General features: G+C 53.0%; 1 protein-coding gene across 4 annotated transcripts in view; it reads right to left on the bottom strand.

Moving 5' to 3' along the window:
- Positions 1 to 17,419, bottom strand: part of MYH11 (myosin heavy chain 11) — a 126,712-nt gene that overhangs the window by 24,762 nt on the left and 84,531 nt on the right. For all 4 annotated transcript variants that reach the window (XM_027961420.3, XM_027961419.3, XM_042239756.1 and 1 more), the window contains 13 exons: positions 16,292 to 16,465; positions 15,090 to 15,263; positions 13,455 to 13,569; positions 10,724 to 10,917; positions 9,255 to 9,376; positions 9,061 to 9,130; positions 8,737 to 8,897; positions 7,268 to 7,376; positions 5,045 to 5,176; positions 4,743 to 4,949; positions 3,303 to 3,440; positions 1,973 to 2,096; positions 1,319 to 1,490 (listed from right to left, as the gene is read on the bottom strand). In XM_027961420.3, the coding sequence (XP_027817221.1) occupies positions 1,319 to 1,490; positions 1,973 to 2,096; positions 3,303 to 3,440; positions 4,743 to 4,949; positions 5,045 to 5,176; positions 7,268 to 7,376; positions 8,737 to 8,897; positions 9,061 to 9,130; positions 9,255 to 9,376; positions 10,724 to 10,917; positions 13,455 to 13,569; positions 15,090 to 15,263; positions 16,292 to 16,465 (1,892 nt within the window). The remainder of the gene's footprint in view (positions 1 to 1,318; positions 1,491 to 1,972; positions 2,097 to 3,302; positions 3,441 to 4,742; positions 4,950 to 5,044; positions 5,177 to 7,267; positions 7,377 to 8,736; positions 8,898 to 9,060; positions 9,131 to 9,254; positions 9,377 to 10,723; positions 10,918 to 13,454; positions 13,570 to 15,089; positions 15,264 to 16,291; positions 16,466 to 17,419) is intronic.

Consider the following 17,419-nt stretch of genomic DNA (forward strand, 5'->3'; position numbering starts at 1 on the left):
GTTTTCTGGAAGCAGTCGTTTGGGTTCCACAGATATCAGAACGTGTTCCATTCAGGTCCCGAGACACACAGGTGCCTTCTTGCCATGTTGGACTGCTTGGAGGTTCATGCAGGATGTAGTTTCCAAGGGCTGATGTAAGAAAACAGGTCATGCTGCACGTGTGTGCGTGTGTGTGAAAGTGAGGCAGAAACAGACAGACAGAGACACAGACAGAGAGTGCTTTGCACTGAATCAGCATGGTGCCTTGTCCACAGCAGGAGCCCAACAGATGCTTTCTGAGTGTCAGGCAAGTATTCCTCCCCAGTAACTACTGGTTGATTCTTCCTTCCACTTGCTCAGTGTCATTCTGCTCCGTGCAAAGAGCTTGGCCAGGCCCTGCTTGTTGGGAGTGGGAATGTTAACACCAGGGGAGACGGTGACTGCGGGTCAGGGTGGGAGGTGGGGAGCCTTGACCCGAAGGAATGGAAGGGAGCTCCCTCCTGATCACGGTGGGGCTGCTTCCGGTTTCGTCCACAATGGATGGAAGGGGACCAGTGGAGGGAAGACACGAGGTGGCCCATCACCCTAGCGCTGTCGCCTGGCACAAACCGGCTGAGAGAGAGCTGGCCAGGGGACCAACCAGAAAGCGACTCCCAGCCTGTCTTTCAAAAGCCGGGCGACTGGCCCAGCTTCCTTCTCAGTGACCGGAGGTACCGCAGCACACCTGGCCAGGTGTCAGTAAAGACACCGCTTGAGCAGAGCTCAGCACACAGAGAGCAGATAAATAACTGTGAGTCGCCACTGTAATACCCCCGGGGAGGCTGTTAGAGCATCCCAGCTCCAAGCTGGGAGAAGAGGGCACAGAAAAGGGGTTGGGGGCACACCGCATGGAATGGGCCGAGTCTGCCGTACCCTGGGCGGGGAGAGAAGGGGGCAAAAGCTCGCAAGGAGACTGGTGTTCCCATAAAGAGGGGCCTCAGAGGGAGACAGCTGCGGACAGGAGGGTCCTCTCAGCTCAGACACATGGTTTTGTGGTGCTGATGGAACGGCTTCTTTGTGCAACCAGAAACCCAGGCCTGGGGTGCAGATGACGAAGGATGGCACCCAAGAGGCGGGCACAGTGGCAGTAGAGAGGATGAGCTTGGTAGGGAGAGAAGGCCAAAGGCGAGGTTCTGGAGGTGCCAGCAGGACCGCAAGGCACCTGGGAGGCCAGGGTGGGGCCACTTCACGTGAGATGGCGGCCTGCCTGGAGGAGGAGGAGGACCAGGCCCCCTCTGCAGACCGACAGGGGCCCTCGGGGCACGCGCACACCCTGGACCTGCCCCCGGCGGCCTCGTACCTGCCCAGGGCCGCCTGCAGCTCCTCCTCCTTCTTGGCCAGCTGCATCTTGAGCTCGGCGATCTGCGCCTGCAGTTCAGCGATCTGCTCGTGCAAGTCGCTGGCCTCCCCGTCCAGCTTCCTCTTGAGCTTCTCCAGCTCCTGCCGGCTCTTCTCCTCCTTCTTCAGCCGCACTGCGAAAAAGCCAGGGCGCTTTGGAGGGTGGACACTACCTGAGAAACCCCTGGAGGATGAGCCTTCCTGCTCAGGCACTTCACACACACACACACACACACACACACACACATGAACCATACACACACACACACACGAACCATACACACACACACACACACACACACACACACACACACGAACCATCCCACCTGCACCACGCTCTTGTGGAAGGAAAGTCAGCCCTGGTGACAAGCACCTTCTAGAATGAATGTGTGTGTTTCCTAAGGGTGCGCAGGCAGCTGGGTAGGACTGTCCCTTTCCTGCCGTAATCCACCATTCTCAAAAGTCCTGTCTTATTTTAAAATATCCCCTTTCACGGTTCACCTGAAACTATCACAGCACTGTTAATTGGCTATACCCCAATATAAAATGGTTTTGGTGTTAAAAAATAAAATAAAGTAAAATACCCCCCTCAGAACCTCGCTAGAAGCCGTTTTACCTTCCAGTTCTGAAATCATAGATTCGTGCTTATTTTTCAATTTGGTAAGATTCTTGGCTTTTTCTTCCTCTTCTGCAAGGTTTGTTGTTAAGTCACTAATCCTCTCTTCAAGGAGTTTTCGCTCCTTTTAGGGGAAAAGAAAAAGAAATATTATTGGTTTTTTTCCCTTTTCTCTCGGGACTATGTTTCACTGTTAGTAATTTCCAGATAAACAGTTGAAAGGATGATCCACACTATAAGCAAATGCAACCCAGAGTTTTAAAGGGGGAAAAATAAGTTCCTCAACAATAATACTTTCCAAAGACTAGCCACTCCCCACCTCAGGCCCCTCCACCCCTCAACTTCATGTCCCAGCCAAGGGGCCCTCTTTCCTTTCTTACCACAGGCCTCAGGGCTCTTGCAAACAGGTGGGACCATCTGCCTGGGATGTGCCTCCACCCCCTCTCCCTCTAACTGCTCCTCATTCTTCAGGTTTCCACTGAAATGTCACCGCCTCCAGGAAGCCCTCCCCGAATGCCCCACCTCCATCCCCTAGTGCTCTGCTCTTAGAAGAGGGTGAACACCTCCTTCAGAACCCTGATCATGACAGCAATTAGCGGTTGCTTGTATAATCATCTACTTGTTGTCTCTCTAGAACATACGCCCCTCGATGATCGGGTCCTCCTCCACCGTGCATGCCCTGCCCCTGACACCAAGCCTGTCTCACAGTCGGTGCCCAGCTGGCATCCAGGACTAAAGGTAGTCCACTCACAGTGGCAGCTGCTTAGTGGATACTGACTAGGGTGAGCTACTCATCTTGGGACTTTTCTGGTTTGGGGGCTGAAAGTCTCACATCCCAGAAGCCCCTCAACCCCAGGAGAGCTGGTCCTCTGTTAGGAAGTGGAAGTGGGTGGTGAGAATGTGAGGGGGGTTCCCCCTGGTCTCAGGCACATTACCCACCCTCCCTTGCACAACTCGGGGGCTGCACTGGTTGTGGCATTCCCGACACTTGCTCCACAGTGGCCCTGGCACTGTTGGGACCACCGGGGACCCCATCCACGGCATGCCTGCATCCTGACAGTGGTCACAAGACTGTCACATCAGTGCCAGAGACAACTGCTTGTTTGGCCTTTAATTCCTAGTACCTGGCTTAAAAAGGGAAGGTATCTGAAGGTATCCATAGTCCTGAGGAGCCTGTCACTTTAATGCAGACACTCAACCCCACTCACTTTTTTTTTTAAATTTTTGGCCACATTACAGGGCATGTGGGATCTTAGTTCCCTGACTAGGGACTGAACCCATGCAGTGGAGTCTAACCACTGGACCACTAGGGACATCCAACCCCACTCACTTTTGACAGTTTATTGTTCTGATCATCCATGACCAGAATATCATCCTCCAGTTTCTTGATCTTGGCCTCAGCTGTGACCTTCTCAAGCTGTAGCTTCTGCCTGGCAGCTTCCTCTTCCTCCAGCTGCTCCTCCAGGTCCTTCGTGGGGGAGGGAAAATAATGAAAATAATTACAGCCTTGCTTAACCCCAAATCTACTCTCCTGGAGCTCTGGGGACTCATGGACACAGAGGCTGGGCCTCATGGCTCCCTGCCATGCTCTGCAGTCTCTTTTCATCAGAAAGAAAAGGTTTGTGTAAACTACTTTGCTTTGTGGAGCCTCAGTCTCCTCATCTGTAAAGTGGGGAGAATAGGTACCACGGTGGTTTTAAAAATATGTCCACAAATTCTTTGACACTCTTCCCTTCAAGAGGTGGAGCGTAATTCTTCTCCCCTTGAGTGTCAGCTGGGCTTAATGCTGACACTTGCTTCTAACAAAATCAAGAGGAAGTGATGGCGTGTGTAAGTCAGAGACCAGGCTATAAGAGGCATTGCAGCTTCCTCCCCGTTCTCCCTCCATTCACTCTGTCCAGGGAAAGCGAGCTGCCATATTGTGAGGACACTCAAGCAGCCCTGTGGAGAAGCGCACACAATGAGGAACTGAGGTCTCCTGCCCACAGCCATGTGAGTGATGGCTCTCTCACCCATGGAAGGGGATCCTCAAGCCCCAGTCAAGCCTTCAGAGGACTGCAGCCCAGGCTGACATCACAGCTGCAATCTCATGAGAAGCTCTAAGCCAGAATCACCAGCTAAGCCACTCTCAGAGTCACGACTGTGGGAGATAAATGTTTAGTATTTCATTTACAAAAATAATTTTTTATTTAACTTCTGGTGTGCTGGGTCCAGCTTTCTCTGGTTGTGGTGTGTGGGCTTCTCACTACGTGGGTTCTCTTGTCACAGGGCACAGGCTCTAGGCATGGGGGCTTCAGCAGTTTTGGCACGTGGGCTCAGCAATTACAGCTTGCGGGCTCTGGAGTGTGGCTCAGGAGTTGTGGCACACAGGCCCCACAACACATGGGATCTTCCTGGACCAGGGAGCGAACCCATGTCCCCCCGCATTGGCAGGCAGATTCTTAACTACTGGTCCAGCAGAGAAGTCCTAAATGCTTCTTTTTTCTAAGCTGCTGAGTCTTGGTGCTTTTTGTTCTGCGGTAGTAGCTTACTGATCAGTTACCCTCACACAGGGCGGCTACTGGGAGAAAACGTGTTTGTGCATGGAAGGCAAGGCAGTAGGACTGAGCAGGCTCCCGAAGAGACGTGTGTAGGCAGAGGGCTGCTCCTCTCCGAGCCTGAGTCTCCATCTCAGTCCAGTGGGGACACACGGCATCAGATGCACCTCACAGGTCTGCAGCGAGAGTCAAGGGACTCGGCACCACCAAGGGCAGCCCCCGCAGTGCCTTACCAGCATCTGCTGGGCCATCTTCTTCCGTTCTGCCTGCAGCTGCTGGCCCCGGTCTTCCTCCTCCTCCAGGCGGGCCTCCATCTCGTGCAGGATCTCCTCCAGCTCCTGCTTCTTGGCTGCCAGCCGGACCCGCATCTCCTCGGCCTCGGCGTACAGCTCCGTCTCCGCCTGCAGCTGCTCCTGCAGCAGGTTCTTCTCCTCGGTCAGCTGCAGGCAGGGGGCGGGGAGACGGGCGGTGAGCCCCACGGGGGGCAGGCGGCCCGCCCTCTGCAGCGCCAGCCAGGCTCCCGGCCGGCCGGTACCTGCGCGTGTTTCTGCTCCAGCTCCTTGAGTTCGCTCTCGGCCTTCTGCTGCCGCTCCTTGGTCTTCTGGAGCTCATCCTCCTTGGCCTGCATCTCCTCCTCCTGCCGAGTCACCTGCAGCAGGGGCTTCACCTGCACACAGAGGGTCAGCCCATCAGTGGTCTCCATGGCACAAGGGATACACTCTCGTAAGGAAATCAGTGGTTCTCAGCCAGGGACAGTTTTACTCCACCCGCAGCCCCTCAGGGGATATTTGGCAGTTTCTGGGGTGTTAGCTGTCACAACTAGGTGTCGGGGGGATGCTACTGGCATCTAGTGGGTAGAGGCCAGAGATACTGCTCAGCATTCTAGAATTCTCAGGACAACCTCCGTGACACAGAATTACCCATCCCAAAGTATCAACATATGCCAATATCAACCAATACGCCGAGACTGAAAAACCCTAGAGAACAGGAAAAGGTGCAAAGTGAAAGGAGAAGGTCTCGCCTGCCCCCATTTAGTCCCATCCTGGGTGACTGCTGCTGACAAAGTGCTGTTTCCTTCCAAAGAGAAAAGGAAAGGAAAGTCCCCCACATCCTACCTCCCATTACCAGCACTATCAGCATCTCCTTCTAGCCCTTTGTCCTGCACACTAAAAAAATACACCTGAGACCATACTGCCCAGCGTTACATGTACTTTAAAAAAATTTTTTTTTAATTAAGAAAGGTTTTTTTTGCCGTGCCATGAGGCTTGAGGGATCTTAAGTTTGCGGACCAGAGATCGAACCCAGGCCCTCTGCAGTGAGAGCACGGAGTCCTTACCACTGGACCATCAGGGAATTCCCTACGTGCTGCTTTTATTACTAAAAACGACAGGATAACTGTCACCCCTGCGGTCACGTCAGCATTACAACTTGATTTTTAAACACCATCATTTTTAGTGATCGAAAAGTATCCCATTGATGGGTAGCTGTTATGAGTCAGTCTGCCAGGGCTGGGCACTGAAATTTTGCTCTTGTAAATGAATGCCCTTCATTTTTTATTTTCTTTATTTCAGATGGTTTTTTTAGGAGAGTTTTCCAGAAGTTGGGTCGGTGGGAATGAACATTACCAAAAAGCAGCTTCCCCTCACTGCTCTTCACCAGGCTGACTCCTAACTCCTTGTGTTCAAGCCCCACCTGGCACTAGAGGAACCCGTGTCTGATACACTGCAGCTTCCTTCCTGCACTGACCCCAGTCTGCCATGGGCATCATTTCCTGCGCTTACCTATCACCTACTGCTCCACGCACCTAGAATATTCATGAAGCCAGGGTATCCACAGCCCTTCACATGGAGCTGGTGCACAGTGTCCATTCAATACATAGTCACTCAGTGAAAAAACTTTGTGCCCATCAACAAACTCAAGGGCACCTAAGAGGAAGCTGTGTCCGTCCCCACAGAGCAAGTCTTTGCCCAACGGACTCGTAACAGCCAGCGATGCCGCAAGACCAAGCTATACCCAGAGAAACAAACAGTGGATACACACAACACGCTGGATGGAGGGCTCTCCAGAGAGTGATGCTTTGTGACAAAGTGAAAGTTGCTGAGTGGTGTCCGACTCTTTGCGACCCCTTGGACTATACAGTCCATGGAATTCTCCAGGCCAGAATACTGGAGTGGGTAGCTGTTCCCTTCTCCAGGGGATCTTCCCAACCCAAGGATTGAACCCAACTCTCCCACATTGCAGGCGGATTCTTTACCAGCTGAGCCACAAGGGAAGCCAGCAACTGCAGTGGGCAGCCTATGCCTTCTCCAGCGGGTCTTCCTGACCCAGGAACTGAACCAGGGTCTCCCGCATTGCAGGCGGATTCTTTGCCAACTGAGCTATCAGGGAAGCCTCAGTGACATAACTACGGGACCCCGTTAACATAATATTCTTGAGATGACAAAAGTATAGAAATGGAGAACAGATTCGTGCTTGCTGGGGCTGTGGAGGGAAGTGGGTAGAGCTATAAATGGGCAATAGGAGGGATCCTTGTGGTGATGGAAGTGCTCTGGGTCTGGGTTAAGGTCACGGCTTAACCCATAGGCCAAAGAGGGGGCTCTTCTCAAGCCCAGAGAATCGCCAGTGGGGAAGGTTTAGTGTTGAGCTCTCGGTCGCAAGCCTGCTATCCACCACCTGCAGTCCCACGTGGGCAGCGCCCCAGGGAAGACCCCGGACTTGGGGGAGGGGGTGGGGGGCCTTGGGGAGAGGACGCACTCACTTTGGTGAAGAGCCGCCACCACTGCCAGTTCCGCAGCTTGAGGTAGGCGGCGCAGTTCCTCTGGATTACCTTCATGGCCGTCAGCTGCTGCTGCCTCTTGGCAAAGGCCCTGGGGAGAGGGAAGTGGAGGCGTGAGAAGGACTGCTCGGCCCAGCACACAACTCACTGCGTTGTCACGGTGTCCAGCCCCGCAGCACCCTGAGAGCAGGACGCGTCTGTTTGGCTTGGGATTTGGTGACGCGCACAAGAACATCCCCCCATTCTCTCTAGCCCAGATTCTCCAGCAAGCTCTGAGCATCAGTACGAGCATATCGTCTGGAGGCCAGAGCCTTTCTCAGTGGACAAGGAAGACCCGAGGCTCACAAAATTCCCTGAATTCAGATCTGTGGTCCCGGTAACACCTAGGCTCCACCGTTCCTGAGGAGCATCCAACACACTCATCTGTACCACATCCTCCCCAAAGCTGAGTGTCTAAAAAACCTATCATTTCCTTGGGTGTGTTTCAAACTCCTGGACCTGACACAGAACCAGCACCCCTCCTATTTAAGGGCTATTAGGTTCGAAAAACCACCGAAGAGTGAACACCATCCTCTTGTCTCCGAGTGGCTGCCATTGCGGCTGCCATCTTGGACATGGGTGGACTTGAAGAATAAACTCTCCCCAGTCAGTCTGCAAGCGGGAGTGGTGACAACAGAGAATTCAGTTACGATACTTGACAGGTGAGGTCTGTCCCAGGAAAGCGCTCCCCAGATCTGGCCTTGACCATCCTGGGTCTACCTGGCCATGAATCAGCTTGACACGGCCAGATGAGTGCGTGGTCTGTACCTCCTGCTGATACGTGCCCTGCACTAGAGCTACTCCACCAGCCCCGGCAGTCCTATTCGGGGTGTGAGTTTCATGGAGGAACCCTAGCCTTCACCCAGGCCCTGGTTTCCCAAAACAGAGGGAGCATCAGGGCAGGACCATGCCTTATGAATCCCATTTGGACATGGGGGTATAGATACCAATACACCTTCCTCAGGTACTTTATCATATTCTCACACTTCTTAAATGATAACCAGCTTTGTTCTCAACTGTTTACATGCAGCATTTCATTGACCCCCCCCCCTTATTAAAACAAGTTTACGAGGCAGGAATGATTATACTCATTTTCCTGAGGCTCAGAGAGGTAGAATAACTTTCCCAAGGTTCTTCACCAAATAAGCAGGGAAGCCAGAATAGAGCCCACGTCTAACTCTCCACAGCCCATGGTCTTAAGCCCTTCCTGCCCTGTCCTTGTAGCTAGCACATATTTTTAAAGTGGTAGCATTTCTTCCCTCTCGAGAAAAGGCTGCCATTCAATCAGTGACACATCTTAGAGCAGATTCCCTGCTCTAGAATCAGAATCGGGACGTGAGGCCAGGAAACCCCCCGAAATTTTGTGCTTCTGGTCTGTGTTTGCAAGGAGGCGATAGCACGCAGGGCTTTACTTTCTGGCCAGGTAGCCGCGACACATCGCCTGGAAGGCCATGATGACATCGGTGATCTTTAAGTCTCGCTCCTCTTCCAGGTGGGCCAGCACCCCGGTTCGGAAGAAGATTTTGCTCTGCCCGATCCTGTACAAGTTGGGGTCGAGTTCCAGGGCTTTGATCTGAGGAAGGAAGGAGGGGAGAGTTCCTGTTCTCGGCTCTGCCACTCGGCGGGGGTTAATTGTGTTTAAGGAGGGTCCTTCCTGGAGCAGCTGCGGGCAGGGCCACCTGAGGCCCGGAGGTCTGCAGGTGGATTTCTGGGGAGGGGCTGGGGACCGGGCTCACCATCAGGATGCAGGCCTGCTTCCCGTCCATGAAGCCTTTGGGAATGGCGTTGGCGGCCAGGATCTCGTACCTTGAGACAGAGGGCAGGAGTCACGACCGAGCGCATCTCCGCTATCGTCAGTCTGTCCCTCCGCAGAGCCTGCTCTCCGCACCCACCCCCCCACCCCCGCCCCACCCTCACTCTGCAGGCTCACCGTTGGCGGAACTCCTGGAAGACGATCCTGTTGGGGAAGCCCTGGCGGCAGATTCGGATGCCTTCCAAGACCCCGTTGCACCGCAGCTGCTCCAGCACCAGGAAGGCGTCCAGCTTGCCCGACTGCAAAGATGCAAAGGGCAGTGGGCTGCCGGGGCCTCGGGGAGCAGCACGCCCCGAATCTCAGGCCCGGTGACCCACCTCGCCAGGCCATGGGGGGCTCACTCGGGGCACCAAGTGAGAGCTCAGCTGCGGGTCTGGTGCCATCTCTCATTCTTGTTGGCACCAGCATCACCTGGGGCTTCCTCCCTGACACCTCCCCCTCCCTCGCTCCCTGCCCATCGCCAGTTCCACGGCTCCTACCTCCCAAACATCTCCCCATCCGCCCACTTCTCTCACCACTGCCGTCCACTTGCCACCCTCTTCTCCTGCCCCGATGGCCAGGGTAGCCTTGCACTGTCTTCCCACCCCGTCCTGCCTCTCCCATCGCCTCAGCTGGTTTCTAGAATGCAGATCTGATCATGAGATGCCTCCTGATAACATCTTACAGGAGTGCCAAGCCCTGGTAACCCCCAGGAGCACCACAACCTAAGCCCCACCCAGCATTCCAGCCTCATTTCTCCCATCCCTGCTTCACACCATCACATGTCAGTACGGAACGACCCACCTGGAGTTTCTTCACCCAGACCCTTATTTCTCACCTCCACGGCTTTGCTTATTCTGGTCCCTCTGCCTAGGATGCCCTCCCGACCCTGCCCTCTGAATCACCGAGTTCACATCCTTTAAGAAGCTTTCTCTGAGCCCTGAGTGTTGAGTGGGACCCCTGGCTCTTTGGTAGTCTCATAATTTACCACGTCACCTCCTCAGCTGGTATGTCCACCTCTCCCACAGCTCAGCACTACTGACATCTCGGGCTGGATAATTCTCTGGTTGCAGGGGGAACGGCTCTGTATGCTATGGGATGTTTAGCAGCATCCCTGGCTTCTGTGCACTGGATGCCAGTAATAGCCCCCTTCTCAGTTAAAAATGTCTCCAGACATGGCCAAATCTCCCCAGTGGAGGAAGGGAGGGCACACAATTGCCCCCTAGCTGAGCACCCCTGCCCTAGATTATGACACCTGCCGGCAAGGACTACAGTCTATCCAGCTCCGAATCCCCAGCACCTGGCGTGGGGGGAGCTCAGCAAATATTAGCTGAATAATGTTTACTGTAAATATTGCAGCAAATATTAGTGAACGAGTGATCTGATACCATGTGCAGCCACTTCAGGGCTCAAAGTCCCCAGGAGCATTCTCCCTTCCTCTCTTGCCTTCTTCTGCGTCTTGGATGAGAAAGGAGTGCCTCCCACTCGTGTCAGATGCAGCCCTCAGGGTGGGAGGTCTGGCTTTCCTCCTGCCCCTGTAGCCCAGCCTGCCTCCTCTTTCCCTGCAGACCCTGAGGACGTCCCGAGGAGGCGGGCGGCGGCCTCACCCTCTTCTCGTGGTTGGGGATGATGCAGCGCACGAAGTTGGGCGTGGTGTTCCGCAGCGTGGTCATCAGCTTCCCCAGCTGCTCCTTGTACAGCTGCCCCACCGTGCGGAACATGCCCTTCTTGGTCTTGGAGGCACTGGGCAGTGAGCTCTCCGTCATCTTGGCCATCTGGTCCAGCCCCACGATGCGGTCCACTGTGGGCACACAAGGGTGGCGTCAGCCCACCCAGGGGCTCTGCACCCCCACAGCAGCCCAGGGGACCAGCCCGGAGCGTAGAGACCCCAGGTCCCCTGCTCATTTTCATGGGGTTCTTTCCTCCACCCCCACCACCTTCCCTCTAGCAATAGGTAAAGGGAGGTATCGGGGGTTGCTTTCCAAGTATTACATATTTCTGAGACCCTGAGAACTCCCGAATGACAAATAGAACATATTCTCTCTGACACTGTCACAGAGACTTGGGAGTAAATCCTGTTCTTGCCACCGCCTTGGCCTGGTGCCATTTTGTGCCTCAGTTTCTCCTTCTGTGAAAGTGAAAGTCACTCAGTCGTGTCTGACTCTTTGAGACCCCATGGATGCAAACAGTTCATGGAATTCTCCAGGCCAGAATACTGGAGTGGGTAGCCGTTTCCTTCTGCAGGGGGTCTTCCCAACCCAGGGATTGAACCCAGGTCTCCTGCATTGCAGGCGGATTCTTTACCAGCTGAGCCACCAGGGAAGTGGAGGTGATAACAGCATCCACCTCCTAGAACAGGAATAACTGAATAAGGTCTGCAAAGGGCTTACCTCCCTGCCTGCCTTCAGTCCTTCATCCACCAACAAATGTTTATTGAGAGCCTTCTGTGTGCCAGGCCCTGGGCATACAGACATGAACAAAATCCAGACACTGCGTACCCCCCTGACCCCAGCTCATATTCTATGGTTATTCCAACAGAAGGAGGCAGACAATGGTCATGCGTGCAAGTATACAACATTTTGAGTGGTGAGGTGAGCTTAGAAAGATAAAACAGGGATCCCTTGGGGGAGGAGATGGCAATCCACTCCAGTATTCTTGCCTGGAGAATCCCAGGGACAGAGGAGCCTGGTGGGCTACAGTCCACAGGGTCACAAAGAGTCGGATACAACTGAGCGACTAACACACACACACATAGTTGACTGTATCCAGCTGGTTGGCGGGTCGTGGAGTTCAACCCCACTGACATTAGACCCCAGCACTTCTGCTCCTGTGCTCAGGCAGGCTCCATGTAATAATGTCTCTGCTTGTCTGCCTCGCCTATAAGACTGTGGGCTCCTTGAAGGAAGGCGGTCCAGAGTTCATCGTGAGTCCCAGGTGTGAGATATAACCTGGGTTGAGATGCTGTTACCCCATCCCAAGGGCCTTGGCACTCAGTAAATGTCGGCAGAACTGACCCCTGTCCCTAAAGCAAGGGCAGCTAGTCCTGTAAGCCCTAGACCTACAGGGTCTGTGTCAAGAGTGAAATCTGCTGTAAGCACTGAGCCCCAGGAGCAAAAGCAGCAAAGCCCACCATCTAACAGTCATCACAGGGCCGAAGTGTACTAAGTCCCTACTGTGGGCCCAGCAGGTGTTAGACTTCACTTGGAATATCTGTTCTCTGGTTCTTTAGGGGAAAAAAGTGTGGTCCCCAGACCAGCAGCATCAGCGCCACCTAGGAACTTGTTGCTGCTGCTGCTAAGTCACTTCAGTCTTGTCCGACTCTGTGCCACCCCATAGATAGCAGCCCACCAGGCTCCCCCGTCCCTGGGATTCTCCAGGCAAGAACACTGAAATGGGTTGCCATTTCCCTCTCCAATGCATGAAAGTGAAAAGTGAAAGGGAAGTCACTCAGTCGTGTCCGACTCTTCGTGACCCCATGGACTGCAGCCCACCAGGCTCCTCCGTCCATGGGATTTTCCAAGCAAGAGTACTGGAGTGGGGTGCCATTGGAACTTGTTAGAAATACGAATTTTCAGGTTCCATCCAGACCTGCTGATGGGGTCCAGTGATCCTGAGCTTTAACAAGCGTTCCAGAGCTCTTGATCCATGCTCAAACTTGGCCCTACTGATTTAATTTCACCCTCACAGTAATCTTAGGGAAGATGGGAGATTAACTCAACTGGTAAAGAATCCGCCTGCAATGCAGAAGACCCCAGTTCAATTACTGGGTTGGGAAGATCCACTGGAGAAGGGATAGGCGACCCACTCCAGTATTCTTGGGCTTCCCTGGTGGCTCAGAGGGTGAAGAATCCGCCCGCAATTCAGGAGACCTGGGTTCAATCTCTGGGTTGGGAAGATCCTCCGGAGAAGGGAACGGCTACCCTCTCCAATATTATGGCCTGGAGAACTCCATGGACAGAGGAACCTGGTGGGCTACAGTCCATGGGGTCGCAAAGAGTCTGAAATGACTAAGTGACTTTCACTTTCACCAAAGAGGACAGTGGAGCTTAAGGAAGTCAAGTGAATTGTCTGAGATCACACAGCTGGTACATGGCAGAGAGTGCAGTTAAGTCTCTCTGACTCCACAAGGGGGCGCTCTGACCCAACATACCTCCTCAGACATTTCCTCCATCAGCATCTGAGCCCTGACTCAGGACCTTCTCTGTGGGGTCCAGGTGCTGGATTGAGGGGCTCAGGAATTGGTGCCCCATCCCTCCTGGGAGCAGGTGTGGGAATAGGAACTGCTGGGAAGGGGCTGGAGGGAGTTCAGTCCTCCTGCTCCAGCAAGCAGGGCCTTACCGTCCTTCCAGAGGTCGGCCACAAACTTGTCTGAAGAGGCGTTGAGGAGGGAAGTCACATTGTCATTCAGCGGGTCCATGTTCTTGGTCAGCCAGGCGCTGGCATTGTAGTCCACCTGTCAAGGACCACCCCACCGGTCAGGTGCTTCTGCTTCAGTTATGAATTAAGGACAGGGCCCCAGACTTCTTCCCCCACTGCCCCGGATCTTCTGAAGTCAGAGAGGAAACATGAGTGGCTACCATAATGGGAATCCACAAACACCAATAAAGGAACCGACAAATCAGAACTTAAAGGGCCCTGCGCACAGCAGGCCTCAGCCATGACCTACTGGGAAAGCCTCGTCTCTATCCCTGCCTTCTCCTAGTAAACTTCCTTTGGCAGCATCCTCCTTAAGAGCCCAGCACAATGCCTGAGATTTCCCAAAGGTATGGAGCTTTGCTGGTGGTGAATAACCTCCCCTCACACTCAACATTCACCTCTCCTCCAGCAAAGGCTTGACAACAATCTGCTTTTAAATTAAATCTGGGACCTCTTTTTAATCTTACTATTTTGACTATGACTTGGAAGGAACTGATCAAATAGTTCTGGTGGGGTTTGACATTATATGGGTTGTTACGTTGATGGGCAGGTCTGATCTTGGCTGTGTGTCAATGAAGCTTTATTTACAAAAACAGGCCGTGGACCAGGTTTGGTACCTGGGCTGTGGTTCACCAACCCCTGGTTTAGAGTATTGCCTGTTTCTATGATGTAGTGGATATACCGGGGAGTCAATAAACGTCTGCAAGCCAGACTGAGTTGTCTTTTCTACATGATCCAGGACCCTCCAGAGCCATAGGGAAAGGTCCTGTAATATGATGATGATGGTGATGACAATGACAATGGAGGAGACGTGTACGGGAGAAGCGGGGAGGAAGGAGGAGAAGGAAGAAAAAGAAGACATCACAAATTCCCCTGAGTGGCACAAGCTGGCAATGGCAAACCCAAGGCCATGATAAAGGAGATTTCTGTTGGACTCAAAAGTGGGTTTATTGGTCACCCCATTCCAGCTGGCCCTTCCTGTTGGGTTTAACTGGTAGCAGGAAGGATTTAGGGTCTATACAGGAAAGAATTGCCTGGCTACCATGAAAGTGAAAGTTGCTCAGTCCTGTCTGACTCTTTGCAACCCCATGGACTGTCCATGGAATTCTCCGGGCCAGAATATTGGAGCGGGTAGCCTTTCCCTTCTCCAGGGAATCTTTCCAACCCAGGGATCGAACCCAGGTCTCCCGCATTGCAAGCAGATTCTTTACCAGCTGAGCCACAAGGGTAGCCTGGCCACCACAGTTGGAGCATATTAGTGGCCTCTCTAATACACATCTCATATATGTCTATAATATACAACATATATATTAGCCTATTATAGCATATATATTCTCTATCTTTAATATACAGGTATTATATATACATTAGCCCATTATATGTATATCTCTAAATCTTGTCCCTTACTGATGCTTAGACAAATCATGTATAAGGCTTGGCTAGGGTCTGACTTACACCAGATGCCTCTGGGTCCTGCCACTCCCAAGTTGCTCCTACTTGGAGCATCCTGCCTGGGTGCCCTGGGATGAAGAGGCCCCTGGGACATTTGCCTGGTACCTTTCCGGCGTAGTGGATGATAGAGAATTCAGTTTTGTCCTTGAGCTGCTTGGGCTTCTGAAACTTGGGGTGGCTGCCCTGCTCCGAGCACAGCTTCTCCACAAAGGACTTGTCTGTGGCTTTGGGGAACCAACACTCCTCGTCCAGCAGGGCCAACACACCTGGAGGGTTGTTCTGTGGAAGACAAGCAGATCATAGCAAGGACTCCCGAGCCTCAGGCTGACCACCCAAACACATGCGTAGGCTCCATTACTGTATCTACTTACATATAAAGGTGGATTTACACGCTCCATCTCCACCCCCTCAATCTATCCTCAAAGTATTCTGTGCCCAATGGACCAGCACTAGGGATGCAAGTGCCGGGAAGCACACACAACATCACAAAGATTTCACACTTCTAGTAATAGATTGTGTTTCTTTACTAATAAATTCACCTAAGGGTTCCTTTGAGTACAGTGCTCCCCTATGGCTGAGACAGCTTAAACTAAGGTGTCAGGAGCACCATCAAATCTGCACATGCTCTTTGCTCTGGTGGAATGTTCTTTACTTTTTGGACTCAGATCAGAGAAGCCTTTCCTGGCTATTCTGTCCAAAGCAGGCATCCCTACACCACTCTCTGCTTTGTCCTTATCAGGAGTTTCAGTTGCTTCTCTTGTTTGTCTAGTTTCATTGTCTGCTCCTCCAGGAGGGCAGGGACTGCGTCCATCTCGTTCACTGTTACATCTCAGCCCCTAAAGAGAGGGCCCAGCATACAGCTGTTTAGTCGTTAAGTTGTGTCCAACTCTTTTGCAACCCCACGGACCACAGCCTGCCAGGCTCCTCGGTCTATGGGATTTCCCAGTCAAGGGTACTGGAGCTGGCTGCCATTTCCTCCTCCAGGGGATTCAATAATGATCTCTGTGCACCCACTATGTGCGTGGTTCCAGGAGTTCAGGATGGGTCAGCGAACAAAAGCAAGACCCTTGCCTTTGGGAATGAATGACTGGAGAGAGGAGGGGAAGGAAGGGCACGGTGGGGAAGGGAAGAAAGGGGCGGGATAAAAAGAAGCAACACCTTCGATAGGAAAATGTGGGCTAAAGGACAGGGTAATTTAGTTCACGAAGATTCAGTTTACAGCCGTTCAGGACTTGGGGAAGCCGTGCCCGGGTGGAGACAGCACAGGGTCTGCGTGCTGGCCCCACGTGTGTGATGTGGGGCCTCACCGGCCGCTCGATGAGCTCGATGCAGGGCTGCAGGTCCAGCCCAAAGTCGATGAAGTTCCACTCGATGCCCTCGCGCTGGTACTCCTCCTGCTCCAGGATGAACATGGTGTGGTTGAAGAGCTGCTGCAGCTTCTCGTTGGTGTAGTTGATACACAGCTGCTCGAATGAGTTCACCTAAGCACACAACCCCGGGGAGACCCATGAGCATCATGGTCCACGTTAGAGGACTCAGGGCCCCGAGGAGCTCCGTGCTGGACAGACCCTACACCGGACACCCTTTCCACGACCCTGCTCTGCCATTTCAGCACCCAGAGAGGGCTCAGGCCCCACTGAAGGCTTCCCGAGGCTCATGAGGGCTGGTAAGAGTTACTTATTCCCATGTCACATGGTTTTAAGAATGCTGATCTCCATCGGCACAATGATTTATAGATAGAATAACTGTGTTAGGTATTTCAAAGCCTCAATTTGTTTTGGCCATACCCCATGGCATGGGATCTTAGCTCCCTGACCAGGGATCAAACCTGTGCCCCTGCAGTGGAAGTGTGGAGTCTTAACCCCTGGACTGCCAGGGAAGTCCCTCATTATTCCCATATTACAGATGTGGAAACTGAGGCTCAAAGGAGTAATTCCATAGTAGATATGTTTTGGAATATGTCAGTCTTAACATATTCTCTTTCACTAAGAACTTCCCTCCAACTCATGGGAGTGGGATTTAGTAGCCATTTTATACTCTATGAAGTACTGAAAGACCCTAAAAACAGTGCTTGGCTCTGAGGTGACCATGTGACCCAGCTCAGGTAAGATTCAATGACACTCAATTCCAAGATGTGGGATGGGACTACTGGAAAGAACTGAACTGGCCGGAACTAAGAGGCCGTCTGGATCGATGGCAGCCACATTGCCACCATGAGGGCAGAGCCCGCTTGAGAGTGAAGCCAAAGTGGAGGGCAGCGGAGAGAGGGAGAGGCAGGAGCTCAGGTCCTGCCTGTTGGACCCAGCTGTACCTCTGGCCTCAGTTTACAAACCAGTACCTTCCCCACTGGATTTCTGTCTCTAAAACCCTCAGCTTCCCACCCTATAGTAGCTCCCCACCTTTCTGCAAAAATAATGACTTTCTCTAAGTGGAAG

Source organism: Ovis aries, chromosome 24 (genome assembly GCF_016772045.2).
Source record: "Ovis aries strain OAR_USU_Benz2616 breed Rambouillet chromosome 24, ARS-UI_Ramb_v3.0, whole genome shotgun sequence".
In the NCBI taxonomy this organism is placed as follows: domain Eukaryota; kingdom Metazoa; phylum Chordata; class Mammalia; order Artiodactyla; family Bovidae; genus Ovis; species Ovis aries.